At 40.4% G+C, this 23,659-nt stretch overlaps 1 protein-coding gene across 3 annotated transcripts in view; it reads left to right on the forward strand.

Annotated features, from left to right (window-relative positions):
• LOC126253031 (bromodomain-containing protein 8) overlaps positions 1–23,659 on the forward strand; it is a 279,380-nt gene that overhangs the window by 252,715 nt on the left and 3,006 nt on the right. For all 3 annotated transcript variants that reach the window (XM_049954097.1, XM_049954098.1, XM_049954099.1), the window contains exon 17: positions 17,610–17,789. In XM_049954097.1, coding sequence (XP_049810054.1) covers positions 17,610–17,789 — 180 coding nt within the window. The remainder of the gene's footprint in view (positions 1–17,609; positions 17,790–23,659) is intronic.

Below are 23,659 nucleotides of genomic sequence, written 5' to 3' on the forward strand. Positions count from 1 at the left end.
ATCCCTCCGTACCTAGAAACGTAATAAACCCTGTTCAGCTGTTATTGTTGTCTTCACGTTATGTTTTCTTGCTGTTCTTTGACGTACTTGCAAGCCCCCTCTCCATATTTTTCTGCTAATCAAGTCCGCAGTAAAGGAAACACTCTGGATAATAATTCAGCTTGTACATGCCTTTAAAACCTATTTAAGGATTTCCATTCCAGACTAGCTCTGTATATTTGGATCATTGAATCGGAACATTTGCCCTTGAAGATTTGTGTGATCCGATGGCTGGAGAACTTTGATGTTGCGGAGTGCGAGACTTTTCTTCTTTAATTATTGACCAACTTACGTAATGTTTTCTTTACCACTTATTTGCCAGCTAGTATTTTCCTGTAATACTGTCTCGACATTTTTTTCTCCTTACATGTACCAAGTTATAGTTTTTGGCATTGAATGTATAAACGGCAATTGTTTTATTTGTATTTAATCATGGTAACAGCGGCTGTATTATTACCGCGTTTCACGGTATTGGGATTTTGAAAAGGCATGTAACGATGTTAGCTGCTGAAAGTGATGGCTCGTCTTTCGTGTGATAGATTGCTGGCATGGTCATCTCACCTCGCCTCCTCAGCTCGCAGTGATGTCTCTTCCCACTTCATCCAGTCACTGGATCGCTTTGCACTGACCAGCTGACGCCATGGTGACTCCTATTCTGTCCCATCCTTCATTGCCACTCCAGTCCCAGTCAAGCAGAACGCAGAATGGTCTCAAAGATCCCTAGACCATGTTGTGAGTGCTCGCAGCCTTACGTCAGTGGATGTTTAAATGTTGTACAGTATATTCAGAGTTTCGAATAAAAGCAATGTAAAAGTTGATGCATCACTCGTTGAGAAAACATGACACCGACTACAACTAAGTATAAACTTCACTTTGTAATGGTTCTCCTAAATCGCTGCAGCTATGATCACGAAATAAAAAATAAATAGTGTTATTGGAAAATGGCTTATGGAAAGTTTAGGGGTTTTATACTTCCGAGCACTTTAGGAAACGAAATCCAGCAAAAAACAACGCGTTTTGGAAAGATCTTTGATTCGCATCGGCATTTGGACTGCAGGTTTGCGTAATACAAAAGTATATGTATGAAATACATCAAATACAGCAGTTTAGTTTCCGAAGCATTCTTAGGTTCCTGCCTAACCACGCCCTTCGAGAAAAAGCAGCAAAACATTGTTAATGCCCAATATTATATGTGAAAGTTCAGCTTTTCGTGAAGATACAGTGTACTTACATTACTTTAAGCCATTAACCTTTCGTCTTTGTATGGTCGTGCTACTTAACAATGATGCTGCTAGTGGTTGAGTACATAACATGTATTATGCACTGATCGAGGCCCACGAGAAAGACAGGCCGCGGCGCATACGTCACGAAGAACGTCCTGAGCTCACTCGTTCCCGTAACTCAGCGGGCAAAATGCGTATTTAAATCTGTTAACTCGCAACTGGGTGCGTGCATACTAACGAGAATTTCATCTTGTACTGGAATCCGTTATTATGAAGTCTTACTGATTACTGTTCGTACAACAAAATTTAAAATCAATTCTCGATAGAAATGGTGTAACCGCTCGTTTACAGCATTTAGTCTCTTCTTTGTGACAGTTCTCCTTTTATAGAAGATGTGGTGCCTTACACAACTGATAACCATTTTGGTATGATTTTAATCGCCAAATTAGAGCCTGTTAGTAGGCCTACGGACTTCCTATCATTGTAGGACTAATAATAGTGGATTCCAATAGTCGATGCAATTCTTGTTCGTACATACACATTTAGTTACGTTAACCGGTGTAGAAACGCACTTTGCTGAGTTGAGCGAGCTCGGCCCACGTTTGTAACGTACGCGCCGTGGCCTGTCTTTCTCGTCGGCCTCGTGTCCTGAATAACTGTCGTCATTCGCTAGCGAGATCACGTGACATGAGCTATGACTGGCTTACAAAAGTGCATCGCTCAACGCAATCTCTATTTTAAGGCTTCGGAAGCTACCATGCTGTATCTTGTGGAATTTGTGTATATACTTTCGCAATACGAAAATAAAAGCTGTCTATATTGTCTCGCATCAAACATCTTTCCAAACGCATTGTTTTTCCTGTTTACTTAAGTGGCGGGACATCCTCAGCCGGTATAATACCTTCACTATTCAAAGGACTGATAGGTTTTACAGCCCGAGGGAAAGTATACTGTTGCTTAACACGGACATATTTTCACCCGCTTTATACGTAATTTCATCCGGGAGAAATTGTATTTTCACCCGCTTTATACGCAATTTCATCCGGGAGAAATTGTGTTTTCAACCGGGAAATCCAGGAAAAATCCGGGAATTTTTTTTTTTTTCTTGTCCACGTAGACACCCTGATCCTAAGAGAAAGTTTCTTTTATGTTTGGCTAAGCGGATGTTTACACTTCTTTTTGTTGTTCTGATGTATACTTGTCCACAACTGCATGGAATTTTGTATACCCCAGGTGTTGCTAGGGGGTATCAGGCATCTTTTACAGTTCTTAAATATTCCTTAATCTTCTTGGTGGGTCTGAAGATTGTTTCGATCCCATACCTGGCCAGAACTTTCCCGATACGGTCCGTGACTTTATTAATGAATGGTAGGAAAACTTTTCCAGTAGGTGACTGTTGTTGCTCTTGACTTCCAGTTTGTTTTCTTCTTTGATGAAGGGCTTGATCAATTTCCTTGCTGGTATATCCATTTTTCCATAAGGCTGGCCGTAAGTGATTTAATTCATCTTGCAAGTAAGCCGGATTTCAGATTTTGTTGGCTCTGTCCTCCAAGGTTTTCATGACATCCCTTTTTTGCCTAGGATGATGGTTTGATTCCTTGGAGGTACCGACCCGTGTGAGTGTTCTTTCTGTATACCTTGTGGCCCAGCGCCCCATCAACCCATGTAATTACTGACACATCCAGGAAATTGAGTTCGCCGTTACTCTCTTTCTCCATCGTAAACTGTATGTTCGGGTTAATACTGTTCAGATTTACCAAGAAGACATCCAACTCTTCTTCACCATGAGTCCACATTACAAATGTGTCCGCAACATAGCGGTACCATTTAGCTGGCTTCTCTCTCTTTTTTTTTTTTTTTTTTTTTTTTTTGCAGCACTCACTGTTCGAAGATCTCCATAAGTAAATTGGCAACAGCTGGGCTGAGAGGGTTTCCCATCACTACCCCATCGATCTGTTCATAAAACTCATTGTTGTGCTGGAAATAAGTTGTTGCCAGGCAGTGTTTAAATAAAGCCACTATATCAGTCAGAAAAATATCTACTGTATATGAAATAGCTTTGTTTACAGCCACCATGGTAAACAATGACACTACATCGAAGCTCACAAGAATGTCACTTGGGCTGACATTAATCTCCCTCCATTTTTCAATAAAATGCACCGTGTTTTTAATGTAACTGTCCGTTCTGCCAATGTATGGTTGCAGCAAGCAGGCGAGATATCTGGCCACCTCTTGTGTTGGAGATCCTATAGCACTCACAGTTGGTCACTTCGGGACCTGTGGTTTATGTATGTTTGAAGTCCATATAGTCTGGGTGGATAAGCTTCTGTTTTGCAGAGTTGTTTTTTATCATCCGAAGAAAGAGAAGATTGTTTTACCAGTTGATTGGTATTTCTCAAAATTTTGGTTGTAGGATCCTTCTGAAACTTTTTATATGTTGTCGGATCTTCTCTTTCTTCGGATGATAAAAAACAACTCTGCAAATCGGAAGCTTATCCACCCAGACTATATGGACTCCCGCAGGTACATAAACCACAGGTCCCGATCAGACTGACTGTGAGTGCTATAGGATTTCCAACACAAGAGGTGGCCACATATCTCACTGCTTGCTGCAACCATACATTGGCAGAATGAGCAGTTACATTAAAAGCTCGGTGCACTTTATTGAAAAACAGAGGGAGATTAATGTCGGCCCAAGTGACATTCTTTTGAGCTTCGATGTAGTGTCATTGTTTACCATGGTGGCTGTAAACACAGCTATTTCATATACAGTAGATATTTTTCTGACTGACATAGTGGCTTTATTTAAACACTGCCTGGCAACAACTTATTTCCAGTACAACAACAAGTTTTATGAACAGATCAACAGGGTGGCGATTGGAAGCCCTCTCAGCCCAGCTGTTGGCAATTTATTTATGGAGATCTCGGAACACTGAGCGCTGCAGACTGCCAGAAAAAAGCCAGCTAAATGGTACCACTATGTTGATGACACATTTGTAGTGTGGACTTATGGTGAAGAAGTGCTGGATGTCTTCTTGGTGCAGCTGAACAGTATTAACCCAAAGATACAGTTTACGATGCAGAAAGAGAGTAACGGTCAACTCAATTTCCTGGATGTGTCAGTAATTAAACGGGTGGATGGGACACTGGGACACAAGGTATGTAGAAAGAACACTCACACGGATCGGTACCTCCACAAGGAATCAAACCATTATCCTAGGCAAAAAAAGAGGTGTCATGAAACCTTGGTGAACAGAGACAACAAAATCTGAAACCCGGCTTACTTGCAAGATGAATTAAATCTCTTACGGCCAGCCTTGATGAAAAATGGATATACCAGCAATTGATCAAGCCCTCCATCAAAGAAGAAAAGAAGCAGAAGTCAAGAGCAACAATGGTCACCTACTGGAAAAGTTTTCCTACCATTCATTAATAAAGTCACGGACTGTATCGGGAAAGATCTGGCCAGGTATGGGATCGAAACATTCTTCAGGCCCACCAAGAAGATTAAGGAATATTTAAGAACTGCAAAAGATGCCAGACACCCCCTAGCAACACCTGGGGTATACAAAATTCCATACAGTTGTGGACAAGTATAAATTGGAACAATGAAAAGAAGTGTAAACACCCACTTAGCCAAAATAAAAGAAACTGTTGCTTAGGACACATCGAAAAATCGGCCGTAGCTGAGCATGTTTTTCGAGGTGGGAAACATGAAATTAAATTTAATGAGACAAGCATTCTAGCACGAACATCGCATTATCTTGCGCGCATGTATAGAGAAGCAATAGAGATTCACATACACCACAATAATTTTCATGGAAAAGAGGAAGTTTTAAGTTGGACGAAACATGGATCTCAACGTTGTGCCAGCTGAATGACAATCGATTACTCTTAATCGAGAATGACGACGCATTCCAAAGATAGGCTTACCGTCGGTATCATGTGACGAATAGTGGTGCCCTCTATGCGCTCTATACAATTGGGTGTCTTCAGCAGTTATATTTCTAACTCTAAACTCATATTGGAGATGTTCCCTCCTGAGGTAAGGTAATCCAAATCACCCTCATGAATCCATCACCATATGGATCTGAAACAATTTTCAAACACCAAGAGAAAAAATGATGACTTCAACAAAAATTTTTTTTAAGAAATTGCAAATTTATTTCACAGTATACAAGCAATCAGAATGATGATCAAATTAACAATCTTCTCTTACACCTGATATATAGTAATGAACAGCAAGTTTCTCTTACAGAAGCAGTCTTTAAGACAAGAGAAATATCAATTTAAACAATAAACTTCACTTACACAAGCAAATCTGAAACAGAAAAACAATAATTGAAATAACTACTGTTTATCACAATAAATAGACTGAAGTCACCTTAACCCCCCCACAGTTCGAAACAAATATACCATTTCAGTCAGTGGCCTGTCCAAGTAAACATTCATGTAACCCGAGACTAGCTCGGAGGTTCTAACAGATCAACTGCCCGTACAACACCTGTTATACACACATAAATACAAATTACTAAACAAATCAGCAAAGTTACACTCGCGACTCCAAATAGGTTACAGTAGTTGCAGAGAAACCTCATCTTTCAAACTCCACAGGTGAGGTTCACTCAGGGAATAAATACAATACGCACCATAACTTCTCTAGTATTCCATATGCCATAGTTCAAAGCACTATTCCAGCTGCCAGAGTCCAAACTGCACACGGCGAGAATGTCCCAGAAGGCAAATTGCTGGTGCACTATCTCTTCAAAACCAAGAAATCAGCCACAGTGGTCAAAACCAAGAAATCAGCTGCAGTGGATGCCATCATGCATACGGCTCCAAATAAAGTAAGAGACTCCAATGGCAACCATGCTTACACACTCACCCCTCGGTCCATACCTGCTACTGCCTTGTATAAGTACCAGCTCGCCAACCGTGGCATGGGTCCTGGCTTTTCCTCATTTGCAAACAGTGATAAACTGGGTGAATCAGTGTGGCACTCACATCTCCAACCAGGCCACCAGGCAATTAATGTGTCCAAGGACAGCACAACACTGCCATGGCTCACAAACAAAGTAAATATTCCTTCATATTAGGTTAGAATTCTCTTTCTCTGCAGAATAGCCACAGCACATGCCAAAACTGTGAAGAGCAACTTTAATAAATATGTGTACTTCTGTTAAACATTTTTGTACTGCCACTGTTGCCTGGAGATGAGGTTTGTGCCTCAAAACCTGTTGTTTTAGTAAATAATTTAAGTAAATTGACAAAAATTTGTGAATAGTAGCAGTCTCTAGAAAACTTTTTCATAATTCTGCAACCACCAGTTGCATTCATGTTCAGCCAACCTAGCTGCTTTGTCTGTCTGAATGACCAGTACACTTGTGACAATTAGGACAAGTAATTTTGTGTACCCAACTGTTAGCTGGAAATGGATCTTATCTTTACCATTGAAACTATACTGGGCTGAGATGTTCCTCACATAGTAGAAAATCCTATTGTTGCAGGATTTGAGTTTACAATTCCATACTTAGAACAGGTATCACAAAGTGTAGGTGAAACAATGTGTTTGTGCAGCCCAGTGCATTTTGAATAATGAAGAAGAGACCCAATTACTATCCAACCATGAGTTATACAAAAAAAATTACATTTCCTAATTTTGACAAATGTTATATTGATCAAACAGGTAAAGACAGAACTAATAGATTGGCTGAACATGAATGCAGCTGGAGGTTGCAGAATTGTGACTGCAGATTTGCTGAGCATGTGCTGAATCTGGTACCGCGTGCCGCAGAATTTGAATCCCCGCCAGACGTCATGGACGTTGAAGACCCATACAGGTCTCTGTACCATCGCGCCATAAGCTGTGGCGGCGCGCGCCTCCTGGCCCGCACTTAGAGTGGGGGCACCCCAGCGGAACACGTGGTTGCAGCGGTCAATAGCGGCATCCCCAATCGAGTACTTAAGCGCCTGCCTGTCGCTCAGCCTGCCAGTCTAACCTCACGTGCGTCTCAGGACATTTCACCTCGCATTAGACAGTGTATTGACTTTCATGTTGCTTTACGTGTGGACGTGGTTGTCTTGTTAGGTTCGTGACTCTGTTGTCTGTTCTTGTTGTGTCATAAGGTCCTTCGTTGGTTGTGTCCGTCCTCTCCCATTGTGTTGTTGTTTGCGGGCCGCTCCTCGGGTCCCGCCGCGTTTCCATCACTACAACCCCGCAACCATTCCGGTCGCCATTACAACACTGAGTGTAAGCCACAGCTACCAGCCATAGGCCCATGCCCTCTGCTTACCAAATGAAGCCCTGAAAATCAACAAATATCTGGCGCACAGTCCTGCTATGATATTAAATGACCAAACACAGTTCAGTATTTCCCCCTCTTTTAAACTTCACTTAATCCTGACAGTGTTCCAGTGAGTCTCATAGTGAATACCATCCTGTTTCTCCATTTTTCCTGCATTTGTTTATTTTATTGTTATTGCCTATGTACTCCATTTAAATTGTTAAGTAAGCTTTGGTTTTTGAGGTTTAATGTTAATGCTTTTTTTGGCTTGGCCCCTTAATATTTATTTACTGTTTAAGTATAAGATCGTTAATTGCATTACCACTGCACTTTTGGATGTGGCTTCTATGCTGTGTTTGTGCATCACTATAGACTATCATCTTTTTCAATGTTGTATATGAATATTGTACACTCTTTGATGATGATGATGATGATGATGACAACAATCAGTTAAAGTGTGATGATAGACTTGTAAGTCAAATGCTGGCCAACAAAATAAATAAATACTAAAGAACATTCACAATATTGTGCTTTACATGTATAAATATACAGATATGGTGAAGAAGTGTGTTTATTTTTTCCTTTCAGTGTTTGTGTTTGACTATTATAACATGTAATCAACCAGAGAAAAACATGAATTATTTATTTTACAATAACAGTAATTCAAGTTGAGTTTGCATTGTTTACTCCTCACAGGAATTGAAGTTGAGACACAGTAAACCAAAGATTCAAGAACGATAACTACAAAATATGGCCTCACAAATGACTTCTATTCAAATTGCCTATCAGTGAAGTATTGTCTCAGCTCTGCAACTGTATTCGTGATTTTGTGTCACAAAGGTCACAGGTAATTGACAGGAAATCATCTAACGACACAGAATTCACACCGGGGTTCCCCAGGAAAGTGTTATAGTCCCACTGCTGTCTTAAACCATAAGAACAATTTAGGAGACAATCTGAGCAGCTCTCTTTGATTGTTTGTGGTGGAAGCTGTTGTCTACTGTCTAGTACAGTCATTAGAAGATTGTAAAAAAATTGCAAAATGAATTAGACAAGTTATCTCCTTATTTTGAAGAATAACAATCAACCGTAAAGAATAAGAAGTGTGAAGTCCTCCACAAGCACTACTGAAAAAATTCCATTACATTTCTGTTACAAGATAAGTCGTACAAATTTGAAGTTGTTGATTCATTTAAGTTAAATTGTGGTCATTACATAAACAATGTTGCTGTGAAAGTCAACCAGTGACTGTTTTTTTGCCAGAAAACTTAGAAGGTGCAACTAATCTACTAAAGAGACTGCCTGCACTATGCTTGTCCATCCTCTTCTGAAGTATTGTTTCACAATATGGGATCCTTATCAGGTAGGATTGGTGGTGAAAAAATCAGATAAGGGTAGTCCATTTTGTTTTATTGTGAAATTGGAGAATGTAATGGGTATGATAAACAAGTTGTGGTGGCAATTTTCTTCTTCTGCTGCTGCTGACTACGTTCTACCCTCTTTGTCAGTCTCATTCTGTGGATGTACTAGAGCACCTGTCTTTCTGTCTTTTGAATGGTTGTCCAGGCAGTCATTTCCCTTGTAATCATCCACATTTAGAAATTTTAATGAGTCTTGTGGCATCCATACTCTCCATATGGGCCTTTCACTATATTAGATAATTACTGGAAATTACCATGCTTGGTACCACAAAAAAGACTCTTAACATCACTAATTAGAAACAGAATATAGAATAATATAGAAATAGCAGGAGGACAGCAAGAATTCAGGCAAAACAGGAACACAATAGATGTTATTTTCGCTCTAAGACAGATAGTGGAGAAATCCATAGAGTTTGATAATCCAGCCTAGCTGTGTTTCATTGACTTTTCAAAAGCTTTCGATGGGATTAGAAAAAGGACATAGTGCAACCCTTAAGTGACAAGTGTGTCAGTGGGTTTAGTGAACATCACAGATATTCATTCCAACAGGTGAGAAAACAAGAATTAAAAGAAATGAAGGATTGACAGGTGAAATTATAACAGCAAAAGGAATTGGACAAGGAGACTCATTAAGCCCACAACTGTTCAATATTATAATAGACCACATCATTGATGCTGTAAGAAAGAAACCGGGATATAAAATACAAATAAATTGTTGACTATTGTGTATTACGCTGATAATGCTGTACTGGTAGCAAATAATGATGACTATCTACTGAACGTACTTCACCAATTCAATAAAACTAATAAGCAACATAACATGAAAATCTCACCTAAAAATCAAAGAATATGGTAACATTAAAAACACCTGTAAGATGTAAATTAGAAGTTGATGATGCATAAATTGAACAAGGGATGAGCTTTAATTTTATAGGGAGTGTTATCACCAGCTCTAAAGACTTAACCATGGAAGTGGGAAAAAGTGGGAAAGGCAGTTAGGGTAGTAGGATCCCTGCAAAATACTGTATGGAGAAACAAATTTGTGACAGCAGAGAGGAAACGAAAAATATAATTAATGGCAGTGCAAATGAAAGTATTGCACTAAGACAGACCCAAGGAGTAACCGTATGGGACAAGAGAACAAATGTTTCAGTAAGGCAACAGTGTGGGATGACAATCAATAAACCAAAAGTAGTTTTGCTATGGCAGTATGTTTTCATGAAAGTGCAACTACCAGCTTTCTTCTCCGAATCATGAAAAATTTTGTTGACTCCCACAGATCAACGAAGAAACAACTGTCATGATAAAATAAGAGAAATCAGAACTTGCATGAAAAGAGTTAGGTTTTCATTTTCCCCATATGCTATTTGAGAGTGAAACCATAGAGAATTAATCTGAAAGTGGTTCTGCGTACTCCTTGTCAAGCACTTAAATGTGAGTTAAAGAGTAATGGTGCAGATGCAGTAGAGGAACTTGTAATTTATTACTGATTTTGAGCGACATACTGTGTGACTTCTCTTTGCCAATACTTCCAATTTAAGGATCTGAAAAACATTATTTAGGTCTGTTGGGAATAAAACAATGGAAACTCCAGGTTGGAATATCAACAATATAGGGAAAAAATCGATTGCTCCTTACCGTAAAGATGACATATTAAGTTGCAGACAGGCAAAATTGAGACACTTACATATAAGCTCTCGGCTACAGCCTTTGTCAGAAAAATAAAGAGGTACATGCACTATTCATTTACACAAGCAAGCACAATTCATGTACACAGGACCACCAACTCCAGGAGCGCAGCCCAGAATGACATTTTGGTCTGAGCTGCTGAAGTTAGCAGTCGTCTATGCATGAGGTGCACTTGTTTGTGTGAATGAATGGTGCGTATTTCTCTTTATTTTTCCGGTGAAGGCTGTGGCTGAAAGCTTATGTGTAAGTGTGTCTTAATTGTTCCCGTCTGCAGCTTAACACTTTCATGGGCCATGGAGAATATACTTCCCACTAAGTGTGTTTCTTTACAACATTTAAGGGAATATGTTTCACCACTTCTGTATGCTCCTGGCACCTAGTGGCAGTCCGCTGCACCAGCTGTAGTTTCTGTTTGTTGTAAAATATAGCTTTCAGGACTGTGGGGAGTATATATTCCACCAAGCAGCAGTGTTGTAATGGTGCTTGGGAAGTATGGTTACCAACAAAGTAGTTTCTGGAAGGGGCTTGGGAAGTATACATACCACAAAATTAATCTGTCATTTGTGGTCCTCGGGAAGCATATTTACCACCAACTTAGGGGTATCCTAAAGGTGTGGGGAATATGTCTTACCACCTCTGTGCCTGACATCTTGTGGTAGTACACTGCACCAGGTGTATGAAAACTTGTACAACAATCAGTTTCTGTTTGTTGTGGGATCAGCTGTTGTTGAAACTCATTGCTTCGCTTCTGCAATATACATTATTGTGACCTGTATCAGCTGCTACTTTATTGTTTTCACATTGTGGTAAGTAAACTTTAATATCAGTAACAAAACAGTAAACACTATTCATTGTCTTTTTATGTGTAATGGCAACACACAACAGTCCACAAAAGGGAAGCATAAAATAGTTTACAACCCTAGTTTTAATACCTCACAATGTTGCTGTGGTGATATATGTACCACCATAGTTTTTGCTCCTAAATCACAAAAATAAAATTATCAAAAAATATAGTCAGTTGATCACAAATCTAATAGGAGAGCAAAAAAATTATCTTCACTGAGTTGCTACAAAAAATGTACCCACGAAAGGGTTAACCTATCATCTTTATGCCAAGTAGCAATCTATCTATTCATACATTGTTGATATTCTGCTGGGAATCATTTTGGCAATATGTAATCTCCTATCTTCTTGTCTGACTTGTCTTTAAATTTTGTATTTCTCACTATCCTGATGAATTCTAGTGAAAGCCATTACACTGACATGTATGTTCCCCCTTCTCCTAACATAGGTTGAAAACTGCTTGTTTGTAAATGTCTATTGGTAAAGGCATTGAAGCTCAAGTCAAAAACTCACAGAAAACATTTGAATATGAGACAGTGCAAACATTCTGATTCATTGCTCTGTTCTGCATTTTTGTTCACAACTTGCAAGTGCTATACTTACTTCTAAAGCCAACTTGTTCCTCTGATTGATTAAAGTCCAGTTTTTTTTTTTTTCCTACGCATTTGGGAATAATCCTAGTGAATATGATATACAAGAACTTCATGGAGAGGTGATGGAAATTTATATAGTTCCTTTCCTTTCTTGTCATGTTGCTCTTTGTTCTTGCAGAGTAGTTTTACAGTTCAAATAACCTACGGGTTTGTTGCCGGGTGACATCATCGACCACCGCCGATATTTCGACAGGAGCACATCCTGCCATTCTCAAGGCACAAATGCAAGGAGGAAGCAATGTGCAAGGAAATTTAATACCTCGGTTCACAGAGGAGAAACAAGGAAGATACCACACACAGAACAAGTAACCGTAGAGTCAACACACAACCAAAGATAAGCAACATCAGAAATATCGATAGTGACTATTAATCAACAGGTGAGGTAGCACTAATTCTGTCCCTCTGTTTTTTGATGAGAGACAGAGCCAGATTCCAAGCAGGATTTAAACAAAATCCACCACCTCTGTTTATAAGGTTGCTTGATAGTGTGATTTCAACAGCTTCCTTAATAACACTATCCCAATAGCTGGACGTGTAAGCCAGAATCTCTGTGTTGTTGTATTCCATTGGATGATCGGTGTCAAGGCAATGTTCTGCAATAGTGGATTTGCTCAGCTGTTGTAAGCGTGTGTGACGCTTATGTTCAATACACCGGTCTTCCACAATTGTGATTGTCTGACCAATATATGACATGCCATAACTGCAAGGAATACGATAGACACCAGCCTTACACAAGCCAAGATGATCTTTTACGGACGCCAACAGGACCTTAATCTTAGAAGGTGGCCAAAAAACACATTTCACATCACATTTCCATAGACTTAGGTGCCACTTCGTTGCTATCATCACTCATCCGTTGCACAGAAGGCTGATAGCTCAACTCACGTTTGATCTGCCTCTCACTATAACCATTCTGACGAAAGGTGACTTCGAGATGTGTTAGCACAGCTGCCAAACTTTCTGGGTCTGAGATAACGTGGGCCCCGTGATCCAAGGTACGAAGTACTCCTTCATGCTGAGCTGGATGGTGACAACTATCAGCTCGCAGATAAAAGTCAGTGTGAGTAGGCTTCCTATAAACAGAATGTCCCAACATACCATCAGTCTTCCTTCTGACCAACACATCAAGGAGGGGAAGGCATCCATTCTTTTCCACCTCCATAGTGAACTGAATATTCGGATGGATTGAATTCAGATGTTCCAAAAACCGGTTTAAATTCTCACTACCATGGGGCCAAACAACAAAAGTATTGTCTACATATCTGAAAAAACACGTAGGTTTCAAGGTCGCTGACTCCAATGCACATTCCTCAAAGTCCTCCATAAACAAATGGGCCACAACAGGTGACAACGGGCTTCCCATTGCAACTCCATTAGTCTGTTCGTAGTACTGATCATTCAATAAAAAGTAAGTCAGCACATGTCGAAACAAATTTGTTAACTTGACACCAAACTGAACCTCAATTAGCTGCAATGAATCAGAGAGAGGAACACGAGTGAAACGAGAAACCACATCAAAACTGACTAAAATATCAGAGTCATTCAATGCAGTCCCTGCAATCGACATAAGAAATCTGCAGAGTTCTTAATGTGGTTTTCACACCTACCTAATAGTGGGCTCAACAAACTAGCAAGATGTTTAGCTACACAATATGTCTGAGCACCAATATTAGAAACAATAGGCATCAACGGGACAGCCTCCTGATGGAGCCTAGGGAGGCCATATAAGCTAGGTGGTACAGCACAGTAAGAATTAAGACTCTTGATAGTCTCCTCAGGAGGTTATTAGTCTTCCTCTCAATACTCTTAGTAGGGTCAGCACCGATTTTACGATACACCGAATCAGAAAGTAGACACTGCATCCTTTGAATGTAATCGTGTTTGTTCAATAAAACTGTGGCATTTCCCTTGTCTGCAGGTAAAATAACAATATCAGAATCCATTCTGAGTGAACGTAAAGCAGCCGCCTCAGCTGCTGTAATGTTACACTTGGGTGAACAGGCCTCAGTCAACACACGACAAGCTTCCCTCCTAACCTCTTCTGCAGCCTTGGAAGGTAGTTTGTTCAACAAAACCGTGGCATTTCCCTTGTCCGCAGGTAAAATAACAATATCAGAATCCATTCCGAGTGAACGTAAAGCAGCTGCCTCAGCTGCTGTAATGTTACACTTGGGTGAACGGGCCCCAGTCAACACACGACAAGCTTCCCTCCTAACCTCTTCTGCAATCTCGGAAGGTAGTTTATAAACAGCCTGTTCAATAGAACTAATAAAATCAACGACTGGCAAACTCTTAGGTGTCGGTGCGAAATTCAAACCTTTCCCCAGCACAGACAAAGCTCCGTCGTAAAACGTTTTCTCTGTGAGAATGATCACAGAATGTTGAGAATTAAAATTAGAACTAGACACTGAGCCAAGGAAACGTTCAAACTTCGTCGAATGACGAGCAGTTACAGATTGAAATTCCCAGTCAGACTGCGACTGAGAGGCACTGTCCACCCAATGCCAAGAAAATTCAGAAACATTAGACGCCATCATTAAATGAAGCTGAAATAATTCCGTAGAAACAAAATCTAATTGACAGCGAGTATAGTGGATCCTTTCACGAACAAGAGCTAAACCAGCACGTTGCTTGATGCAATGGGTGACAGGAGAATTAATATGATGCACAACCTTAGCAAACATTGGAACCACACTATGATTTCGACACTTCAATAAAACTGAGGTATTAAATTCCCTTGCACATTGCTTCCTCCTTGCATTTGTGCCTTGAGAAAGGCAGGGTGTGCTCCTGTCGAAATATTGGCAGTGGTCGACGAAGTCACCAGGCAGCAATGCCAAGGGCAGGGTGCGAATCAGTCATCTTCCAGGGACACAGCTCCTTGACACCTGTATTGTGGGACGGAGACCAAATGACAACGACATCATTATGCTCTGGGGAACATTCAGGTGAGCATCTGTGGGTCCAGTGGAGCTCGTACGAACCATCATAACAGCCTAGGTTGCGTACCATGTGCCCCCCTTCATGACGATCATGTTTCCCGATGGCAGTGGCATTTTTCAACAAGATAATGCACCATGTCACAAGACCAGGACTGTGATGGAATGGTTCAGGGAACACAGTGGTGAGTTCTGAGATGTGATTGAACGTGGCGTCAGAGCTCATTGTCCCTCTCCCTGGAATTTATGGGAATTAGGTGGTGTGTGTGTGTGTGTGTGTGTGTGTGTGTGTGTGTGTGTCACGCACGCGTGAGGATGTGGTGCCAACTCCCTCCAGCAACCTACCAAGACCACATCGTCAGTGTTATCTGTGCCAAAGGTGGACATACTAGCTACTAGGTGGATAGTCATAAAGTTCTAGCTGATCAGTGTACTTGCCTAGTGAGGAACTAGGATATTAATCAGTTACAGTTGAATAACAAGTTTGTCTATTTCGTAAAGGATATTTTATTCAGGAAGCTCCGTACTTTCTCCCCCCCATGTGCCATGTAAAAAAGAGTACAAATAAAGGTTTAAGAGTGAGTAGAATGGCAATTGGTACTGTGAGAGCAACAGACAACTGTATTAACCAACTTGGTCATGATGTTGGAGGCATTATTTACCAGAAATTAAATGGGGCTGTTGGTATATTACAGACAAATCAGCTAGAACTAGTGTAGCTTTGGGGTTAAACACTTCACCTTCTGTTGTCACAGGACGTAGCAGTGGTTTCCAAACTTTTCGAGTTTTCGGGTCCTTTCGCATATGACGAACAAGTTGAAGTGAGGGGTAAATACACTGATCAGCAGAACATTATGACCCCCTACCTAATTGTCGGTATGTACACCTTTGGCACAGATAACAGTGGTGACGCGTTGTGACATATAAGCAATGAGGTCTTGGAGGGTCACTGGAGGCTGTTGGCACCACATCTGCACACACAATTCACCTAATTACCGCAAATTCCAGAGAGGGAGGGGGGGGGGTCGCAATGAGCTGTGATGTCACATTCAGTCGCATCCCAGATGTGTTCAATAAAGTTTAGATCTGGCAAGTTTGGGGACCAGCACATCAATTGGAACTTGCCACTGAGTTCCCTGAATCTCTCCGTCACCGTCTTGGCCTTGTGACGTGGTGCATTATCTTCTTGAAAAATGCCACTGCCATCGGGAAGAATGATCGTCATGAAGGGGTGTACATTGTCTGCAACCTGTGTATGATACTCCTTGGCTGTTATGATGCTTTGCACAAGCTCCACTGCACTGGTGGATGCTCACCTGAATGTTCTCCAAAGCATAATGGTGCCACCATCAGCTGGTCTCCATCCCGCAGTACAGACGTCAGGGAGCTGTGCCCCCGGAAGATGACAGATTTGCACCCTGCCATCGATGTGATGAAGAAGTATCAGGATTCCTCAGCCCATGAAACACACTGCCACTGCGCAAACATCCAGTGCCAATGGTCACGTGCCCATTTCGGTAATAGTTGCCGACGTCATGGTGTTAACAGTGGCAAATGACTGCAGAGGCCCATCATTAAAAGTGTTTGGTGCACTGTGTATTCACAAGCACTTGTACTCCGAACGCATTTAATGTTATTACATCTTAGTCTGATAACAAAATCAATAGGACAGGCTTGCTTCTACAGATCTTAAAATCGAGACACAAGGTTGAAAATTGCAACTCTCATCTCTTTCTCCACATTTATTCGCCATCTGTATTTTGTGTTGATGACTTACAGTGCTGAAAACTCTACCTTACATAACTATGATGTTGCAAAAAGTATCAAAAGTTGTGGGGTCTTGTTACATACTTGAGGATGTTCCTGCTTCACCAAGATCCAAAAATCTTTCTTGATGTGGAAACGAACTTTGTTCTCGGTGTGGAGTCTGAAGAATATCAATAAATTGCTCTTTTTTTCCTTCAGTGGTAAGTGTAGATGGAAGTTTTTCACTGAAAGAGTCTTTGATCCAGTTGTACTGATCTTCTTGTGGAAAGCACTTCACAATGTAATCATAGATTTCATTTCAGTGACTCACTAATGCAAAAATCAGTTGTGCCAGTGTTGTGAAAGAGACTCTGTTGTCATTGCTTTAAATATTATATCATCAGTTACCAAAACCTATTTCACATTAATTTTATAAGTTACAACCTGCATGAAATATTACAGATATGCCTTGGAGTAGCTACACAAGAAATAAAATGGATGAGCAGAAAATTTCTGTGTTGGATTTCTGAACTTCTGAGGCACCAGTTCATGATTGGTATGAACTCTGTACATTAACAGTCAAGATTTGTGTTCATTTAAATTCATGTTTTGTGGCTTCCTCCTCCAAGATTGATGCAAACGTTGCACACCCCCTCTCTGACATTCTGTACACAATTTTCTCTTTTGTGTCTGTGCTTTCATTTACATATTTTGTGTGTTTACTTTATGTTAAATATGGCTTTACTATGACTGCAACTTTTTCATTTTTCAGGATTTTTTGACAACACAGATGCTTGTTCAAGTAGTTGGAGAAGTTCCACTCCGCCGGGAGACACGTACCACTGAAGCTAATAAAAATCGGGAAGTACTGAGTGGGCAGGAAGAAACAGATGTAGGAGGTAAAAGAAAACGTTTGTCTGGATCAGAAACAGAAAGACATAAAAAGAGAAAGGTGAGATTGCTATGTACTTTTATTAGTACTACATATCTCAGACAAAAGGAACACTTCATTCATGGTGGTGAGATTTTTGCGGTGGACTAACCAGGGTGTCCTAATTGAAGCACGTTATACAGTGTCCTAGTGTCCTTAGATAAGAACTTCATAGCTTTGAGGGACTGAAAGGTTGTGACTTTTTTTTTTACACATTGTGGATCAGTAACCTACATACCCGAGTGGTGGCTCTTTGCCGAACACGTTTCATGTCTGTCCTTACCCATCGCAGATGGAACAAGCTAGAGTAAACTGGAGGGGAAGAGGGCTAGACGAAGACATGGTGCCATGGCTGGAGGTTGGTATCTTCCTCCTCCCTGATATGCTTTCCTATTCTATTTCCACCTTCATAACCCACCCCACCATATCTGTGTGTGCCACATGCAATTTCCTCTGCCTGTATCTGGGTTAGGTTTGCCAGTGCCACATTCTGTTCCCTTTCCCCCCTCTCTCCACAACTCGTGGTCTAACGGTGTTCCGAAAGGATAAGCTAAACACGGTTGGCGGAGGCGTGTTTGTTGCTGTCAGAAGTAGTTTAACTTGTCGCGAAATTGAAGTAGATACTTCCTGTGAGTTAGTATGGACAGAGGTCATTGTTGGCAACCAGAATAAAATAGTAATTGGATCCTTTTACCGACTTCCCAATTCAGATGATACAGTTGCTGAAAGGTTCAAAGAAAACTTGAGTTTGATTTCAAACACATACGCGAATCATACCATAGTAGTTGGTGGCGACTTTAATTTACCCTTCATATGTTGGCGAAAATACATGTTTAATTTCGGATGTACGCATAAAATATCATCCGAAATTGTGCTAAATGCATTCTCTGAAAATTATCTCGAGCAGTTAGTTCATGAGCCCACGCGAATAGTAAATGGTTGTGAAAACACACTTGACCTCTTAGCAACAAATAATCTTGAGTTAATAACCAGCATCAAAACCGATTCAGGGATTAGTGAACACAGGGCTGTCGTAGCAAGATTGAATATTGTAATCCCCAAAGCCTCGAAAAATAAGTGAAAAATATGCCTATTCAAAAAAGCCGATAAAAATTTACTTGACGCCTTCCTGAGAGACAGTCTCCACTCATTCCAAATTAATAATATAAGTGTAGACCAGATGAGGCTTAAATTTAAGGAAACAGTATCGGCAGCAATTGAGAGATTTATACCAAATAAATTAACAAACGATAGAGCTGATCCTCCTTGGTACACAAAACTGGTTCGAACACTGCTGCAGAAACAACGAAACAAACATGCAAAATTTAAACAGACGCAAAATCCCCAGGATTGGCGTTCTTTTATAGAAGTTCGAAATTTTGCACGGACTTCAATGCGAAATGCTTATAACTGTTTCCAGAACGAAACTTTGTCTCAAAACCTGGCAGAAAATCCAAAGAGATTCTACTTGTATGTGAAGTATCTTAGCAGCAAGAAACAATCAGTGCCTTCTCTGTGTGATAGCAATGGAGATACCATCGAAGACAGTGCTGCCAAAGCAGATTCACTAAACACAGCCTTCCGAAATGCCTCCTCAAAAGAAGACGAAGTAAATACTCCAGAATTCGAATCGAGAACAGCTGCCAACATCCTCGGAGTAGTGAAGCAACTTAAATCAGTTAAAGTCTTCTGGTCCAGACTGTATATCAATTAGGTTCCTTTCGAAGCATGCTGATGCATTAGCTCCATTCTTAACAATCGTATACAACCGTTCGCTCGACGAAAGATCCGTACCCAAAGACTGGAAAGTTGCACAAGTCACACCAATATTCAAGAGGAGTAATCCACTAAATTACAAGCCCATATCGTTAACGTTGATATGCAGCAGGATTTTGGAACATATATTGTGTTCGAACATTATGAATTACCTCAAAGAAAACGGTCTATTGACACACAGTCAACATGGGTTTAGAAAACATCGTTCCTGTGAAACAAACTAGCTCTTTATTCACATTAAGTGTTGAGTGCTATTGACAAGGGATTTCAGATCGATTCCATATTTCTGGATTTCTGGAAGGCTTTTGACGCCGTACCACACAAGCGGCTCGTAGTGAAATTGCGTGCTTATGGATTATCGTCTCAGTTATGTGACTGGATCTGTGATTTCCTGTCAGAGGGGTTACAGTTGGTTGTAATCGGCGGAAAGTCATAGAGTAGAACAGAGGTGATTTCTGGCGTTCCCCAAGGTAGTGTTATAGGCCCTTTGCTGTTCCTTATCTATATAAACGATTTGGGAGACAATCTGAGCAGCCGTCTTTGGTTGTTTGCAGATGACGCTGTCATTTATCGACTAATAAAGTCATCAGAAGATCAAAACAAACTGCAAAATGATTTAGGAGAAATATCGGAATGGTGCAAAAAGTGGCAGTTGACCTTAAATAATGAAAAGTGTGAGGTCATCCACATGAGTGCTGAAAGGAACGTGTTAAACTTCGGTTACACGATAAATCAGTCTAATCTAAAAGCCATAAATTTGAGTAAATACCTAGGTATTACAATTATGAACAATTTAAATTGGAAGAAATACATAGAAAATGTTGTGGGGAAGGCTAACTAAAGACTGCGTTTTATTGGCAGGGCATTTACGAAATGTAACAGACCTATTAAGGAGACTGCCTACCCTACGCTTGTCTGTCCTCTTTTAGAATACTGTTGCGCGGTGTGGGATCCTTACCAGATAGGACTGACTGAGTACATAGAAAAAGTTCAAAGAAAGGCAGCACATTTTGTACTATCACGAAATATGGGAGAGAGTGTCACAGAAATGATACAGGATTTGGGATGGACATCATTAAAAGAAAGTCGGTTTCTGTTGCGACGGAATCTTCTCACGAAATTCCAATCACCAACTTCCTCCTCCGAATGCGAAAATATTTTGTTGACACCGACTTACATGGGGAGGAACGATCACCAAGATAAAATAAGGGAAATCAGAGCTTGTACGGAAAGGTACAGGTGTTCATTCTTCCCGTATGCTATACGAGATTGGAATAATAGAAAATTCTGAAGGTGGTTCGATGAACCCTCTGCAAGACACTTAAATGTGATTTGCAGAGTATCCATGTAGATGTAGATGTAGCATTGCTTCCTCTGGATCACAGGGTTCTGGCTTCTATTCCTGGTCAGGCTGGGGATTTTCTCTGCCTGGGGTCTGGGTGTTTGTGTTGTCCTCATCATTTCATCATCATTTGGGAAAATGGCGAGACTGGACAGTGAAAAAGATTGGGAATTTGTTCGAGTGTTGATAACCATGCCGTTGAGCGCCCCCACAAACCAGAATCATCATCATCATCATCATCATCATCATCATCATCATAATCATAATCATCTATCCCCCCCTCTCTCTACAGTCATTGTCATCATCATAAGTTAGACTGAAACAATGTGTCCACTGCCTATAAAGAAAGGAGACACCAATATATAGCCCAAAGTCCTTATCCCCTTCTGTTGTGTTGGACAAATTTAATCACAACTGTTCCATCAAGCAGTAGAAGTCCAATTAGTAGAGTCACATTTTTCAGCAGTTATGAACCTAATAGCAATTTTGACCTGCTAGTGATCATTACTTGCACAGTTGTCAGGCACTCGAAAAGTTTCCGTTTGAGGGTGTTTCTGCAGCATATATGCAAGATAGTGCAACTCCAATGCAGGGATGTTAGTGCTGACATGTAGGCAAGGGACTAGTGTGGTATCTGTGTGTTTCCGGCGGGTGTACGGTAAATGCGGAAACATGAATTATGGCAACGCTATTACCAAATACACCCAAGTAGGACCAACATCATGTTGTTCTTTTCTTAGCTGCCAAAGGACACACACTGGTAGGCAACCATTGGAAAATAAAGAATACTTATGGGGCAGCCTGTCCGTCTAAAACCATCATTGTGGAATGCTGCACCAAGTACTGTGCTGGTTGCGATTCGACACAAGATGCTGGCCGATCTGGGAGGTTGGCCTCGGTCATTATGCTAATTCAAGTGGCTGACACTTGAGCACCCGCCATATAATCCTGATCTCTCCCTATGCAGTCATCATGCTTAAAAAAGGCTTTGAAGGGTCAATGATTCCTGCTGGGCAACAGAAGCAGAAGGACATGGTGTTTCACCAAACAGGTATCTTCAACCTGGCCCTTCGGTGGGATGAATGTCTCAATGTTCATAGTGTTTTTGCCTGATTGACATACCAATTCTGGACTGTAAGGCCCTCAATTAGAAACCTTTTGATCGGCCCTTATACTAATGTCTGCCTAAGTGCACTAATATCAGAGCACTGTTGCAATATTCCTCCGTCAAATGGGCCAAATTTGAATGGGTCCATGTATGACAGTCTGGCAGGACACAACCTGAATAGCTACTTAACAAGCATTGACAGACAAAACTCCAAATTCTGCTCCTTCTTTTTGTGTGTTTGATTTGTGCTGTTCACCAGTTTTAAATGTCACTGACGTGAAGACATTTTTTTAAGATTTCAGATGTAGCTGTTTAAGTACTGATAGATGCAGCAACTGTTTTTTCACAACTATTCTCTGACACGTCATGTATTTTCTTCTCTAGTGCTTGTCTTTTATCTTGAAGAGAAAATATTAACTACATTAGCATTATTCAGGTGCAGAGTTATTATTTTCAAGAGAATTTCTTTCACTGGTGAATTTTTTTAAGAATTGAAATTCACAGCCTCCCAAGACAAAGTATCAAATGTATTTTCCTTTGATAATGATTACAAGAAGCTCTTGCATGTAAATGTTCTTGCTTGAACTCCATGATATTCCAGTGACTAAATTCTGTTACGCATGTTTGAAAACTATGCATTGTTTCTGATAACACATTGTTAGAATATGCATCAATATATTAAATTATGTACTGTTGTTGCATGTAACTTCGTATATCAGAAGAGTATATGCTGAAGAGTTGTTAATAAATTCTGTTGGAACAATGTAGATGTAGTACATGTTTCTAAGAAGAATTATGAAAATCTTAATTTCTTGCTCAGAAATAAATGGCAAAATACTTACATATCTAGACTACTCAGAACAGCTATTACGAACACACCATTTCCATTCTTACTACTACTATATATGTGTTATGTGGGGATTACCACTCTATCCCTGTAGCTGTTACGTGATGGGTGGAACATCCTTTCTCCACTCTCTTATAACCTCACTTTGAAATTTTCATACGCATACAGTGTTTCAACAGCACAGACTTCTTAATTTAAAGCAAAGAAATTGTATTAAGTTTTGTGATTATACTTATTCCAATCAAAAAATTCATTGTGAATGCTACTTTAATATGAATAAAATGATTGCGGGCTTCCAGTGGCATCAGGTGGCCCATGAACTTTTTACCTAGCTCTCCTCGGACATTTTCAAGTTGTAGATGACTGCTGTGTCGCCATGCCTTATCGCTATATAGCACAGTGTTGGGAGAGATTAGCCAGCTTCTTGAGAGACCCAACATCTCATCATTGTTCATGCCCCCAGCAAAAATGGACAGCTCTTAAGATCTGTGAAGGACAATCTAGGGCTTAGGATGTCTGTACTGTACAAAATACCATGTCAGTGCGGCTGCTACTACGTCACACTGTGGAGAAATGCCAGACAGAACACAAGAGGTGCTTACACCGATGCTATCCTGAAAAATCAGCTGTGAAAGAACACGCTGTAGGAAATTGACACCGAATTCTATTCGATGAAACATGTTATTGTGAGGACAAAAGGATTTGGGGACAGTGTCATAAAAGAATGGGTAGAAATAAAAATATCTGAAAAAACATTGTCAACAAGAATAGCGGTTTGCAGCTCAGCACAGCCTGGGACATAGCCATGGCGAGGTTGA

The sequence above is a fragment of the Schistocerca nitens genome, chromosome 4 (genome assembly GCF_023898315.1).
Source record: "Schistocerca nitens isolate TAMUIC-IGC-003100 chromosome 4, iqSchNite1.1, whole genome shotgun sequence".
NCBI classification, from domain to species: Eukaryota; Metazoa; Arthropoda; class Insecta; order Orthoptera; family Acrididae; genus Schistocerca; species Schistocerca nitens.